General features: G+C 42.7%; 1 protein-coding gene across 1 annotated transcript in view; it reads left to right on the top strand.

Annotated features, from left to right (window-relative positions):
• The window catches only part of LOC121463975 (hepatitis A virus cellular receptor 2 homolog), a 39,718-nt gene extending 31,133 nt beyond the window's left edge, over positions 1-8,585 (top strand). The window contains exons 5-7 of the mRNA XM_041676571.1: positions 742-868; positions 5,299-5,335; positions 6,927-8,585. Of these exons, the coding sequence (XP_041532505.1) occupies positions 742-868; positions 5,299-5,335; positions 6,927-7,086 (324 nt within the window). The 3' untranslated portion in view covers positions 7,087-8,585. The remainder of the gene's footprint in view (positions 1-741; positions 869-5,298; positions 5,336-6,926) is intronic.
• The last annotated feature ends 6,897 nt before the right edge of the window (positions 8,586-15,482 follow it).

The raw sequence follows: 15,482 nt of genomic DNA, 5'->3' as shown, positions 1-15,482 counted from the left end.
CTGTAGCCCATGCTGGCCTCAATTTGGTACTTTCCAGCCCTCGCCTCCCATGTGCTGGGATTATGAATGTTCATCGCTATGGCTAAGTGTCTTATTTTCTTCTAAACTGTCTTTACTATTACTGCCTTTGAAGGTGGGATGTGGACTAACAATTTAGAAATAGAAGGATGTTCTCTAAGACTCCTTGGTGTCAGAAATGAGAGAAATAACAGTAGTGTTTGCCACTGATCAAGTGCTCCTAAAGAAACAGGTTCTGCACTAATTGTCTCAATTACTCCACAGGGTCACTGAGCTTTTGGGGATGTGGGATTTGAGCTGAGGACTGTGTGGTTGCAAAGTCCTGGCTCTGGTAACACTGCTGTGTGACATTTCTGTGTGAATGGTGGTTTCCCTAAAAGGCTTCCAGAACTCCATCCCTCTGAACACACAATTTTGAGGTAGTAGGATCCACTATCCAGCCTCTGAAGGGATGCGGGCAGGTGGGCCGCAGAGTGACTTCTACACCCACAGCACTGGAGGGGGTTGCTTTATCTCCTTGTTAACTGCAAACACTGAGCTAGCCCATTTCATTCCTCTGCTAACTGGGTCTAGTCTAGAAGAGGACAGATCAAGGGAGGCTTCATCATTCCTGCAATCCTGAGAGACTATGAAGAAGAGTGGTCCTCTTGAATCGCGAGACTTTCTGAGCATATGACCAGTTTCTGGGCTTCTCAAACTTGACTCCTATTTTCTGTCTCCCAGCAAATTTCCACATGGACCGATGAAGTGAAGGACTCTGGAAAAACCATCAGAACGGCTGTCTATATCGGAGTAGGAGTTTCTGCTGGGCTGGCCCTGGCACTCATCTTTGGTGTTTTATTCCTTAAATGTAAGTTGCTGCATAGTGCTTTTTTTTTTTTTTTACTTTCTGATAAAGAATGGTTACCATAGGAACAGTGCAAACCTAGATAGAAATACAATTTTTTAAGCAAACCTGAAGGACACTCACTTGTCCTTCCAGACATTGCCCATAACATAACTGATAACTAGCGATCTCTCAGACTTATACCTATGTGGCAGGTAGACACTGTGCTAAATGTTTTACAGACATCTTAGTCATCAACAGTTATAAACTAGGCTGTACTATTCCTTCCCAGTCTAGGGCAGAGGGAAGTACAGCTTGCTGAGAGCAGCTGAGTTCTCCAAGTTTCACTGTGAGCAAGGTCCAAGTCTAGACCTTCAAGTGCCACAGACAGCCAGATTGGCTATCTTTAGATACACAAGCTAATCCTGGGGCTGGAGCGATGGCTTAGTGGGTTAAGGAGCCTGTCACAAGCCTGATGCTCTGAGTTTGATCTGAGAGACCCACATGGTGGAAGAAGAAAATGAATTTCTTCCCTCAGACTGTCCTCTGGCCTTTTGTGAGTTGTAGCATTTGGGTACCTCGCCTTTTCTACTTTTCCCTCCTCTTCTTCCCCCTCCCTCTCTTTGTCTCATCTCTTCCCATCCCCCCATCCTCTCTTCTCTCTGTCTCTCTCTAACTCACTGAAAGAGCTACTCTAGCTAAATCATAAATATACCCATGCTTATTAGGAAGCCCAACAACACAACCTCTCTCTCTGTGTGGGTTTCTATATTGCTTTCTCAGGTGCCTCTCTTTAACACTGAACCATGCCTGGGCTTCCAGACTGGGGTTTCTCCTCACAGCACTCAGCAATACTATTTGTCTTTATTCAAACAGACAACTTGAGGTCTGGGAATGTAGTGCAATTGTTACAGTATTTTTGTAACATGCAGGAAACACAAGAGCCCATAAAAGAAGGTATGGGGGTGTACTGTAAGTTCTGTAATCACAGAACTCTCTGGAGGTAGAAGCAGGGGGATCAGAAGTACAAGGCCATAGTCAGCTACACACTGAGTTCCAGGCCAGGGGCGCTGTAGGAGACCCTGTCTCAGGGGGAAAAAGTTTTTTTTTCAGTTTGGTTAGTGTACTTGGAGACCATTGTCGCACTAAAGATCCAAATGTTCCCATAACTCCAAAGCCTTCCACCCTTTCATAATTGTGATATAGTTTCTTTTCTCTGCGAGCAGAGAAGAAGGTATTTCTCCAGAGTGTAATGCGTTTACAACACCCTTTGTGAAGGGAGACCGCACTTTGTTTCCCGGCTGCCCATACCCAAATAATCACACAGAAACTATATTAATTACAACACTGTTTGGCCTATTAACTCGGGCTTCTTTTTATGTCTTAAATTAATCCATTTTATTTTATTTTTGTAGTTTATGTATTGCCGTGTGACTGTGGTGTTTCCTCATTTTCTACATGTCTTGTTCCCTTGGTGGCTGGCCAGAGTCTGCTTGACTCCACCTACTCCCTCTCTCTATCTCTGTTTGGATTTCCTGCCTGGCTTTACTATGCTAAGCCACTGGCCAAAGCAGCTTCTTTATTAACCAGTGGTAATAAAACATATTCACAGCATATAGTGGGGAATCCCACATCAAGCCTTTCTCCTGAACGCACAACAGGGACTATCTATGTCGGGTCATAGCCATCTCAGATTTTCACAAGGCTGAAGGAAGTTCCTAAAATGTGGAACTTCCATTGGTAAAGCTGGGCCCATCTGAGAAAAACCAGGCTGGCTTGGTCACCCTGACCAGGAACTGAAGTTGCTGAGGACTTCAAGGAGGTTAGGTCCTTTAACTATGATATACAGTATAAAATATACTAGGTACAATTGATACCATGATAGCATGCTGATGTGTTAAGTAATATGTCCAAATCCATACAGTTAATTGATAAATATAAATCAGCCTTACTTCTCCTGATTATTTTCTACTACTTCTCGGTAAACGGGTTTTTCCAAGAAAGAAACAACCCTATATACACTCTCATGAGCTCCCTGAGAGGCTGCAGGAAACAGTGGGGACTGATCAGTCGAACATGAGATCTGGAGGCTACTAAATGAATACAGGAGAAATGATAACTTGTACTACGTTTTGAGTTCTTCTGAGACCTAGAAATTAGGAACTTTTGTAATTTATGTAAAAGGTAAGAAGTTAAGTGGGTAGTCTTCCCTTGGAGTCCCTCCCCATGTTGGGAGTTATTTCTCTCTTTTGCTTAGTAAGTCTATACTCATTCTTGTCTTTAAAAGAGGCATGGGTGAAATCTAATGCACATATAACTGCTAACTTTCAGTGCACACAGGTTCTACATCTCTGGACTCAACCATAAAGTAAAAAATTATTGAAAATTATTTATCCTTAACATGTATAGACTTTTTATTCTCCCAAAGAAGGCAGCAACTATTTAAGTATAACGTTTATAGCATGCTAGATATTACACGCTGTCTTGAGGTCATTTAAAGTACGTGATAGGATGTGACAGGTATTAGTGGTGCTTTATATAAGGAACTTGAGCACACTTTGGTGTTTGTAGGCGTTCCTGACCAACCACAGTGGATTTAGATGGACAAGGGTAAACACAGAGGGTTGTTTTAAGAAATAGATCAGAATGTTCTGTTCAGTTTATAATTTTTCCCTAGATTTTGTGGGTAGCAATCTGACAGATGAGGTGGCAGATAAGTCATGACATTATAGCCACAAGCTGACCTGGAAGTGGATCAGTCCTCTGGCTTTCGAGTGGACTGTGTACCGACTGAGATGGTCACCCAAGCTTCACTACTGCTTAGCCTCCTTCAACCCTCTCTTAGCCAAGGACACAGCAAAGGTGCTCCCTGTGCCAAGTCTCCATCCCTTTATGTTTTCCTTCTGAACTGTCCATCTCACTCCTATCCTTAAAGTGCCACAGATACAATTTTAGTCAATCCCAAATTGCTTTCCTTTTACTAATGGTCACAGATAGCTTTGTCTTTCTGCAATAATATCCCAAGTAGAATCCATACTTTGTTCTAAAATGTTTTCTTTTGACTTTGGAAACACTGTCTGTTGTATTTGATTGGTTGGTCCATCCCATTATACAGATATTTCGTCTTCTGCCTGGTGTTTAAAAGCTGAAGTTCCTCAGGATTTGGCCTTTTTCTCTTTGTAAAAAAAAAACACTCTACTTTATAGCATAATTCCATGGACTTAAATCTTCACTTTAATCTTTTCAACTCTTACAATGTTGATGCATCCTGTCTATCTGTCCAGGTAATAGCTCCACTTTGAAGGTTCATACAGTCATGTCAGATACAAGGCTTCTGCTTCCAAATTCCACCCACCAGGACCCAGCTGTCAGGCCCTGGACATCTTCTTATTTCTCTCTCTCTCTCTCTCTCTCTCTCTCTCTCTCTCTGTCTCTCTCTCTGTCTCTCTGTCTCTCTCTGGTTTCTTATGTCAGAAATGCAGAAGTCATCCCAGAATCCTCTTTTTTCAACATCTCAATATGTAATCAGCATCAATTGCAGCCTCTGTGCAAAAATAGATCAAAGACTGCTTCATTGTTCTGCATCTTGCTCGTTTTTTTTTTTTAATTTCTCCTTTTAATCAGTTCTCTACATAGTAACCGGGTCATACCATCATTCAATGGTGCCCTACCAATCTTGCTGTCTCACACTGTCCAAATTCTTTTTTTTTTTTGTTGATTCGTTGGTTTGTTTGGTTGAGATGGATCTCATGGATTGCTTGCTTGACTCGAACCCTTGATCCTCCTACCTCCACATCCCATAGGCTGGGATTACAAGATAATAACTGAAAAGGCCTTTGGGACCAAGCCTCAGCTTTACCTCTTAGATTGTTGGGGGCCACTCTTTTGCTCTCATTATCGTTTTGGTTTTGACACCCACCCAGATCTCTGCCAAGAGTTCTCTGTTCCTGGAGTGTTTGCCCTCGCTCTTGACATGGGTGACTCATTCTGTTCTTTCTGAACAGACCTCAAAAGTCACGTCTTACCGTGCTCGCCTAACCTTCTCTGGTTCTGGTTTAGTATGGTGCTGGTTTCATTTTATAATGCAGTGCAATTTGAAATTATTTGTTTCTGTCCTTCCTGTCCTTCCTTTCTTCCACTCTTCCTCCCCTCCTTCCTTCTTTCCTCACTCGGACGCATGCCTCATGGAGTCAGCACTCACAACTCCTCCTGTGTGTCCCCGGTGCCTACCAAACTGCAACGCACACAGAATAGTCCTCATAATGTTTGTTAAGTAAGAGCTCCACATTATTATTGTTAATATCGTCCTAAGATTGCTAACAGGCTGATTTAGTTTGTTCTAAGGCAAGGTCAAATGTCACCAAGCTGCTCTCATCTCCAACCAGTCCATTTTGTTTCTTTTTTCAAGTTATCTTAGAAAAGTATTCATTGGTTTTTCTTCCACCTTTACCCAGGGTATTCTTATAAGAAAAAGAAGTTACAGAATTCAAGGTAAGAACACAGAAGAGGGAAAAGGGTATTGGGGTTTCCTACCATCTTATGATTTTATTCTTCCTCTGAGAAGTTCCTATTGGAAGCTTTGAAATCTTAGGTTAGACTTCCTCTGTTTATGAAATGAAAATTCAATATTTGCCCTCCTGTACATTTAGCTTCCTCAGTTCTAAAGTTGAGGTGTATAGTTTGCCTAATTACTAAAAAATATTTGTTTCTAGTTTCCAGTGAACTACACCTTTAGCTCAGTGCTTACTGTTTTCATGGTGTTACCAGAATGAGAAAAACATACAAACAAATAACAACAACAAAAATCAAGCCACTATGGTCAGGGTTTTATAGCCCCACCTAGGAATTTCCAGACGTGGCAGTGTGTTAGGATGACCTGGGCACTAATCCTGCAGATACAGGACACACCTAAAGGAACTGAATCAGGATCTTGGGAGATGGAGCCCGAGATGGTATTGTTCTCAAAACTCTCCAGGTGATCCTCATCATTACTCCACTCCTGACTCTTCACACACACACACACACACACACACACACACACACACACACACTGAGAGAGAGAGACAGAGACACAGAAAGAGACAGAGAGAGACATTTTACAGTTTTAGTAAGATTCAATACATGAAAAATTGTAATGTATTTCAATGGAAAATATAATTATCTGCTGAATATAGAAACCAGCTCTTTTTTCATATATCAACAAAATTCAGAATGTTTCAAAGACAAGGTAATATAAAGTGAAAAGTCATATAAATCCAAATATAGTATTTAATTATCAGTACCATTATGCTTCATCAGAAGTGAAACTGGAAACATGTTATTCATAGGTAGCGCTGACAGGCATCAATTTGCTATCCGTGAAATGATGTGCTCGACTATTTGGGAAGAGGAGGGGGCACATGAGATATTGATGACGTGTGCGAATATGGGCAGAACACAGAATATATGGCTATAAAAAAGGTTGTCATGAAACCCTTATTTTATACAAAGCACTAAAAACATTTAAAACCCCAACCAAATGAGCAACCAACCACACACACACACACACACACACACACACACACACACAAACAAATGCGTTTACCCAAGTCATGGTGTTGGGTGTTGGGAAGAAACACAGAATTCCAACTCAAGCCCGATTGGGTCTCTGACACATTCACACTTTCCCATTCCTTTTCAAACTGTTGGAGTTCACAGAGGGTTGAAACAACAGCGCAAGGGACGTTAAAGCACGTTACCTTCAACTCCTAATCGACACGTGGAACACCTGTGTTTTTAGTTCTCAGTAAGCACAGGGCTTTCTCTCAACCACTCGTAAGGATGTTGCAGGCATCTTGACACATCCCAAACCCTTCAGTCTACAACTCCTAAGAACAGGGACTAGGGTTTACATACCTAAGAAAATTAAGAGTAATTACATGTCCTTAATTGTTCCCCAAATTACTGCCTGGGTTTCTCTCAGTGCGCACCCAGTGCTGAGTCCTGGGTGTCAGTTGGCTGCTGTCAGCAGTGAAGACGGCTCTTTTCACTCTCTTCTCTGTTCTCTGGGAATTCTGTCAACGGCATCCTTTTATCTTCACAGCCTCATCACACTGGCCAACCTCCCTCCAGTGGGGCTAACGAATGCGGGAGCAAGCAGACACCGGTCGGAGGAAAACGTCTATACCATCGAGGAGAACATCTACGAAATAGAGAATGCCAATGAGTACTATTGCTACGTCACCAGCGGGCAGCCATCTTGACCACCCCTGGGCTCTCGCTTTTTAAGGCTCCCCTTCATTTTTGACTTTGTGGTTTTCCTTTTTGAACACTATGAGATATATCATATCTGAAAAGTTTGGGAGGTTCTGTCCACCATGAAGTGTTCCTGTTTTCTAGGGATAATTAGCTCATAAGGGGATTCAACTGTAGCCTATACTATATTGAAATGCATCATTACCTCTGAGTTCCAGGGATAGGATCTCCTCCAACCCAGAGAGTGCTAATCATGGATATTGAAGCTCACATGTGCCTTCACACATTAGGAATGCTTAGTCTGATATCTCTGGAGTACCTGGACATTCGGGATTGTGGTGTGTCCACAAAGCTCTTCAACAGGTACGGGGAATATTAGGCTAAGGGAGATAGGTGCAGGTCTGTGTGGATGCAGGCAATCTAAAGTGACCACTGATTTTCCTAGAGATTTCGGACCTTGAATAATTAAGAAAAAGTCAGGTGGCACATGCCTATGATTACATAACTTACGAGGCTGATGAAGGAGGATCGTGAGTTCAAGGCCACCCTAAGCTATGGTGGTGAGACTTTGCTTTAAAAACAGAAGAGAAAAAAAAAAAACAATCAAGCAAGCACATAGGGAGGCTGGAAAGATGGTTCAGACGTGCTTGTTGTGCACGCATGAGGAGCCGGAGTCGGATCCCAGAACCCACACGGAAAAGCTAGGCGTGCTAATGCATGCCTGTAAACGCAGAGATGGGAAAGTGGTGACAGAGCAGGTCCCTGTGGCTTGGTCACCAGGCAGCTTAACCTAGTTGGTGAGTTCCAAGTCACCGAGAGCCCCTGTCTCAAAATAAGGTGGACAGTGTTCCTGAGGAAAGACAATGGAAGTTGCCCTCTGGTCTCCACACATATTTGAATGTGCATACACACATACGCGGTCACACATGAGATAAAGAAAGAAAGGAAGGATGAAACAGTAGTGAAGGTTCTCTCTGGACCTTCTGCTTGGATGCAATGTGTATCTCTACACGACCGGCCCCCATCTCAGTCCCGACAGCTTCTGAGTGGGAGCATGGCGGTGCAGACCTGTCATTAATTCCAGCCCTCAGCAGGCTGAAGCAGGAGCATGGAGAGTTTGTGAGCCAGACCCCCCCTTCACAAAAAGAAAAGGTTCCTCAGGGGCCTGCTGACTATAAAAGGAAACTCTCCTTGCCGAAGTCCGACCTTCCCTGTTGTGTGCTCAGAGGGAAGCGCCTCTGACAACTTCTCCATTCCCGGAGGAAGCTGGACCTGTGTTTCTCACAGAAGAAGAACCAGTGACTGGGATGCTCATGTTGTTTCCTGATTGAAAGAAGGCAGAGTCCTGGCAGCCATCTGTGTCATCAGCCTCAGATCTTCCACTACAAGGACAGTGGTCACAAAACCAAATTTCTAAGCTGGTGGAGATCAATTTTGTCTGGCTTATGACTGTTCAGTGTCTTGGTTTGTGTACGTTCCCATACGTAACAGAACCTAATAAAACAGCCCAGAGTCAAAAAAATTAAATGAGCAGAAAGATAGCTTTGTCAAAAGACTTTTGCACTGGGGAGCTACTGTGGAGATCAGAAGACACTTGTTAATGGGGACGCAGGTATCTGGCTGTTTGGACAAGTTTTTCTTGCATGGATTTTGTTGTTTAGGCTGCATCTAGCTAGTTATGGGAGGTACTGGCTTTCTTAGGAGTGTATGGAATGGGGGGCAGCTGACACAATTCAGTTAGAGGTAGCGGCTCTCATGCAGGTGAGGAAAGTAGCAGCAGATGTTTTCAAGTTATAAACTGCACTGGGGAGGGTTTTGAGCACATTTAAACCAACCCAGTGGTTTCCTCCATCAGCCTTCTTATTGGGCAAAGTCTTTAAGCAAGGGCACGGGTCCAAAGATGATTCTGTGCTGGTGTCTGCGGGGGGCTTTTGACATCAATAGGGGGATGATTGATTACATGGTGTGACAGTTTCTATCGATTGCTAACTTGACAGGATCTAAACATCACCTTGGGGATGACTCTCTGGCCAAGTCTGTGAGGCATTTAAGGTAGTTGAGGTGGGTGGAGTCATTCCACCGGCTGGTGTCTTGAACTGCATGAAAAGAGAAAGCAAGCTTAGCACCAGCATCTATCTCTTTCTGCTTCCTGCTGATGCCATGTGACCAGCCCACTCTTGTTCCTACTAGCATGTCTCACCACCGTGATGGACAATGTCCTCTTGACTGACAAGTCAAAATGAACCCTTCCCTTTTAAAGAGGCTTTGGTCAGGTATTTCATCACAGCAACTGGAAAGCTAACTAATACACATGGTGTGGATATGGTTTTAAAAAGAATCAGGTAGCTTTGCTTAGAGCTCATGCTCGCCCTTCCTTCTTTCCTTCCTTCCTTCCTTCCTTCCTTCTTTTTTTCTTCTTCTTCTTCTTCTTCTTCTTCTTCTTCTTCTTCTTCTTCTTCTTCTTCTTCTTCTTCCTCCTCCTCCTCCTCTTCTTTCCCTCCCTCTTTCTTTCTTTCTTTCTTTCTTTCTTTTTTTGGCTTTTGATTTGAGATAAGGTCTCATATATCCCAGGCTGCTCTTGAATTCACCAGGATGGCCTTGGACTTCTAATCTTTCTGCCTTTTCCTCCTGAGTGCTGTGTCTACCTTACACAGCTGCAAACACTTTTAAGTGGTTGCATTGTGCAGGCACTTTGGTACTGGGACAATAGAATAAATCACATATCTGGCCTTGTGAAAGTCTAATTGATCCAAAAGGAGGAAGGATCATATCCATTCATTCAGGAGCTCTTTAGTAATGATTACTTCCCGCTTGACACTGTTTAGTCTCTAGGGACAACAACAAAAAACACAACCAAAATCTCTTACCACAGACTTTGTACTGTTGCCAGAAGATAATGCTACATTTTTTAAGACAAGAAAGGAGGTCCTAGACTTGTATATTTCTCTGCTTAGCATATGGAAAAAATACCCAAATCAATAATAATACCTTAGGATATTTCAGTTTTTCCTTTTACATACTTTATGAAAAACTGGAATATTTTTGTTTTTTCTTTGTTTATAAAAGTTGAATTAAGCATTATAACAATGTTCTCCTGTTTCTTGTCTTCATCAATGAGAAATAGGTCAAGGTCAGTGGCACCAGAAGGTCGCAGCAAGCTGGATTTAGAACCCTTGGTTTTAGACCTGTAGCCACTTACTGTCATGTATTTGGGATGGAGTTGGTGAGCGGCAGAGGAAAAAAAAAAATGAGGGAGCCAAAGGAGATAGTACAAGAGGCCCAGGAAATGGCAAAGATGCAGCGTAGAGTCTTTAAAGGGAGAGGGCAGAGAGATGGCTTGGTGGTTAAGAATGGCTGCTGTGTGAGCACGAGGCCCAGAGTTTGGAACTCGGCTCCTGTGCAATGAAACGGGGTCTACCGCATGCCTGGAGCCCTAGTGGAGAGGGGCAGAGATAAGAGGACGGCTGGAGCATCCTGGCTTCCAGCTTAGCAGAGAAGTAGGAGAGTGGCTGATTATACAATGGGATTGTTTTTATTGATTTCAAACTTGACAGGTCTAAGCCACCTTGGAGACGAAGCTCTGGCCATGTCTGTGAGGTGTTTTCTAGTTTGGGGGAATTGAGGTGGGAATACCTACCTTAGATGTGGGTGAGACCATTCCACGTGCTGGTGTTCAGGGGCAGCCCCTGCTTCATGGAAACAGTAATAGAGGGGGACACAAGATTCCCTCTTCGAGTCTTTGTACATGTACTTAGGCACATGTACTGACATGTACTGCACACACATGTGCATGTATGCACACACACACATACACACCACGACCTCAAATAAATCTTTAAAAATGTAACACAAAATCCAATTCACAGTAATATGAAAAATGAAAATAAGCTAATATATAGATATGGAAATAAACTCAAGAGAGAGGAAGAGACAGGGCAGCCAAATTAAAAATGAATAAAAACAAGAAACCAAAACCAACAAGAAAAAAGGGCTGGAGAATGACTCAGCTCAGGTCTAATGATCAAGTTGAGTTTGATCCCTGGAAACATGGTGAAAGGAGAGAATGGCCTCCTGAAAGTTGTCCTCCGATCTCTACATTCCTACTGTGGCATTCATGAGCCTATGCTCACACATGCTCATCATATACACACCATAAAACAAGTTAAATAAAGATGAAAAAATTCAAAGCTTCTAACAAGTTCAAGCCTGTCTGGGCTGCATGATACTTTATCTCAAAACAAAATCAAGAATACCCACCTCCCCCCAAAAAGCAAGAAATTAAAGGCTGGCTCATTGCCTCAGCAGTTAAACATATTTGTTCTATAATTATGAAAGCTGAAATTCAGAACCCAGCATCCATGTAACAAACTCAATGTCTTGCACATAGTCTATAACCTCATCTCTGATGGATGTGCATGTATGCGTCTTGAGGGGGTTCACCTGGGCTTGCTAGTTTCCAGCAGAGCAGAGCAAATTTGAGACCCAAATTCTTGGAAAGGCTTTGCCTCAAAGAGAACAAACAGAGGGGGATAAAAGAGGCCACCCAGTGATGTCTTCTAGCCTTCACTCATGTGCACAGACACAATCACCACATATGTGCTCATACACACATACATACACACACACCAGTAAAGAGATAAACAAATAAATAGTTTTGAAAATCAAACAGTTGTCACCCAGTCGTAATTGCCTACTATGCACAAACCCTGTGTTTCTTGCCAGCGCTGCATACACGGGGTATGGTGGAGCATTTCTGGAATCTCAATTCTGTCCCAGAGAGAGAGAGAGAGAGAGAGAGAGAGAGAGAGAGAGAGAGAGAGAGAGAGAGAAAATGTGTAACTTCCTCTTACAAGTCCTTAGGAGTTTCCTATTAGACCAGACAGGTTCTGAGAAGGGAGTTTTCCCTGCCCTTGATTTATAGATTTGAAATTCCCAAGACAGACATCGTAAGCTGTTCAATGGTTCTCCTGATAACAGCAAGTCAGTTTATATGAATCATTTCCCCACTTTAAAATAAATATAGCATGTGCTTGTAGAAATAGCTTGTTTCTACACAACTCATAATGGGATGTATTCATTTCTAAGCTTATGGCTTGAGTTCGAGAAATGGAGTCATTATATAATACCACTTCCAGCAACATCCAGCATCACTATCAAACAGCAATCTGATTTGGTGAAGCTCAAATGACCCTCATGCCTACTCCCAAAGGTCATCTATTGACTTACAGCGAGAAAGCAGAACCCAGTTAGACCCCCAGATTTGTAGGCAAATGGTCTGGATCCTTCTAGAGATGAACAGAGGGGCCCTAAAGAAGTCGTTCTAAGATCCGCCATGTTTCTGGGTTTCAACTTGAGAAGTGGGGAAAGCAGGAGCGAGGTGACCATTTTATCCTAGGATCCTCAAGGCTGAGGAAGGCTTGGGTGTCAGTTGTTTTTCAGTGGGAGACCTGTGCAAAGAGGAAGTGTGAGTCAGAAGTGTTCCTTTCGGGTTTCCAGATCCTGTGTCCTGTGTTAGCCCTGCCTAATGCCATTATAAACAAAGGTCACGTCGACTACCAAATGACTCAGTGGGTAAAAGCATGGGCTGCTAAGCTGGGTGACTTGAGTTTGGGCCCAGGGGTCCATTTGGTGGAAGGAGAAGGCTGATTGCTTTATCTTGTGCTCTGACCTCCTCATGTGCCCTATGGCACACACAAAGCATATAAATAAGTGTAAAAGTGTAATAAAAAATAAAAGTTATTTCAAGTCACTTATGTCTTCTGTGGTCAATCTCTTTTGCACATTTGTGTCCTAACTTCTTCTTATGTGACTTTTTTTCTTCCAGAAAAAAACAATGAGGGTTTTTTAAAAAATGGGTTTTTAACTGTTCAGTAATGAGGCATCAGGTTAAAGTTGCTCATTATTTTAACATGATAATGGTAGGTGTGTCACCTTTAATTTATTTTATTATGGCTTTCTATGTTTGTCTTATAATTTATATGTTGACAAATTGTCATTTCTAATTTCTACTTATTGTTTGAACTTTGACCTTCTTTTCTAGGCTTTTTTTTGGATACAAGTTCTTGCTGCGTAGACTGGTCTGGACTGCAATTTGCTTTGTAGTCCAGTTGGACCTCAGCTACTGTAATCCTCTTCCTCTGCCTCCTGAGTGCTGGAATCAGAAGCAGGTCACACTACACTACGTCCCATTCATTTCAAATCATGCACACTCCTCCCAGGCTCGGCCTTCCCTGCTAAAGTCCCCGGGTCACCCAAGGAATGACCTTTCACGTTGTTTTGTACTTCTAGACCAGCACTGTCCAGTAGAAGCACAATGGGAGGCGACGTAGGTAATCTTTGAATTTACACTCAGACGTTAGTTTACTTCCTTTGGGTAAGCCACGAGGCAACCAAATACCTACACTGTGAGTACAGCTAAGTTGTACCTGGCTAACACGTGGGTAGGCTGACCTTGAACTCAAACCGTAGTGGAAGATAACCTTGAACTCTGGCTCTCCCTATCTCAACCTCCTTTGTGGTGGTCCCAGTTGTACGTCACCAGGATGACTATAACAATTTCCCCGTACAAAAACTGGCTAGATCCTGGCCAAACTCTCCTGACCTGCTGTTGGCTGAGCTCTGGTAGAGGGAAGGCAGTGCTGAGGATGAGGGGTTCAAGGCCTGTCTGCTCCAGGCCTCAGGAATCTCTGCAGTTTTCACTGTTCCTTCCAACAATGACATCAACCATCCTCCTCAGGTTAAACATTCCCAATACACAAGCGGCAGCCTCACCATCCTGGAAGCTCAGGCAAAGACTCTGAAGTCTGACATCCACACCCTTCTAGCTGCCTCTTTCCAGTCAGGCTATCACAGGGACACTCTGGGCAAGGCAGCCTTCTGGAAGCTAACTGCTTACGGTATTCTGGGAAGAAACAAATCTCTTTGGATTCTTAATTTCCTTGTTGCTATTGTTCAGTGCTTTATCCTGAAATAATTTGGATCTGCAGCAAAATCACAAGTGTCCCTAAATGCACATTTTCTTTAATGTCAGCACTGTACACACCACAGAGCCTTGATCAAAACGAAGAAACCAGCATGGTACTGCTAACTGAGCCCTGTTCCTGACTGGGAGTCCTGGGGTTGGTTCCTCACTTGTGAATACTTTAGCCAGGTGTGGTTGCACATGACTGCACTTCTGGCACTAGGCAGGGGGATTGCTACTATGAGACCAGCCTGATAGTTATAAAAGACCCTGCCTCGAAAAACGACACAATAGCAAGAAAATAATGGTGGGAATATAGCTCAGTGGTATACATACATAAATAAGTAACATGCAAAGACTATGCTAATCTATACTGAAATATTGAAAAATAAAAGTTACAGATTACGGTGGAAAAGGCAAACACGGTGGTGTGTACTTGTAAGGTAGCACCCTGGAACTGGAGCCAGGGGGGGTCAAGAATCTAATAAGAGCCTCCACTACCTGGATACTTGAGGGTCCTGGGCTACATGAGACTTAACTCAAAACAAGCAAAAAAGTCAGCCAAGCAAACATCAAAAATATAGTTTATGCTGGAATTCCCCTATTCTCTGTCCTTCCCATTAACGCCCTCTCATTCCCTAGGGGTCGTCTGTGTAATTGCTCTGAACTTCTAGACCAGCACTGTTCAGTACTATTATAGCAAGAAGTTCATGAGCAGTTTCAATTTTCTGCTCTCCATATTAAAAAGAAACAATGACAATGGCCAGACTGAGCAGCATCCCAATCCCTACAGATGAAGATACCACCCTAAGAACTCCTGAATCCCAGCTCTGGGGGTGGTGGGTAGAGACAGGGGAATTTCTCTACCTGTATGACTTCCAGTTTACTGAGAAAACTTGAGACCCGAGTTCACAGAGAGATACTGACTCAAAGGAATAGGCAGAGTGATTCAAGAGGACACCAGATACCTTCTTCTGGCCTGTAGGTCCATGTAACACATCCACGCGAACACATGTGTGTTCACACAAACACACAAATAAATAAATAAATAAAATTTAAAAATAGAAATAGTTGATATTAATTTTAAGGTTTTATTTTATTTCACTTAATGCACTGAAAAAAATGTATCTTATCTCAATATGGAATACATTTTTTTTTTAAATCACTAGGGAGTGTTCACATTCTTCCCACTGTAAATCCTACAAATTCAGTGTACGGTTTGCATTCATAACTTTTCTCAACCCTGACTGGCCACTTCTCAGGAGCCTAGTAACCATGTGGGGCTAGGGGATACTTCCTGTGACCCACAGCATGCCTCCAATAAGTCTATGATTACATATTATAAATTCCCATTTTCTCCTTGGATAACATACTTCATTTAGGTGGACATGTAGTTTAGGTGGAACAAAAATGTATGTGTTTTATTAAATCATTTCTCTATAC

This window comes from Microtus oregoni, unplaced genomic scaffold (genome assembly GCF_018167655.1).
Source record: "Microtus oregoni isolate MIOR12 unplaced genomic scaffold, Mior012 000027F_ref0000203, whole genome shotgun sequence".
Lineage (NCBI taxonomy): Eukaryota > Metazoa > Chordata > Mammalia > Rodentia > Cricetidae > Microtus > Microtus oregoni.
This window is presented reverse-complemented; position numbering and strand designations above follow the sequence as displayed.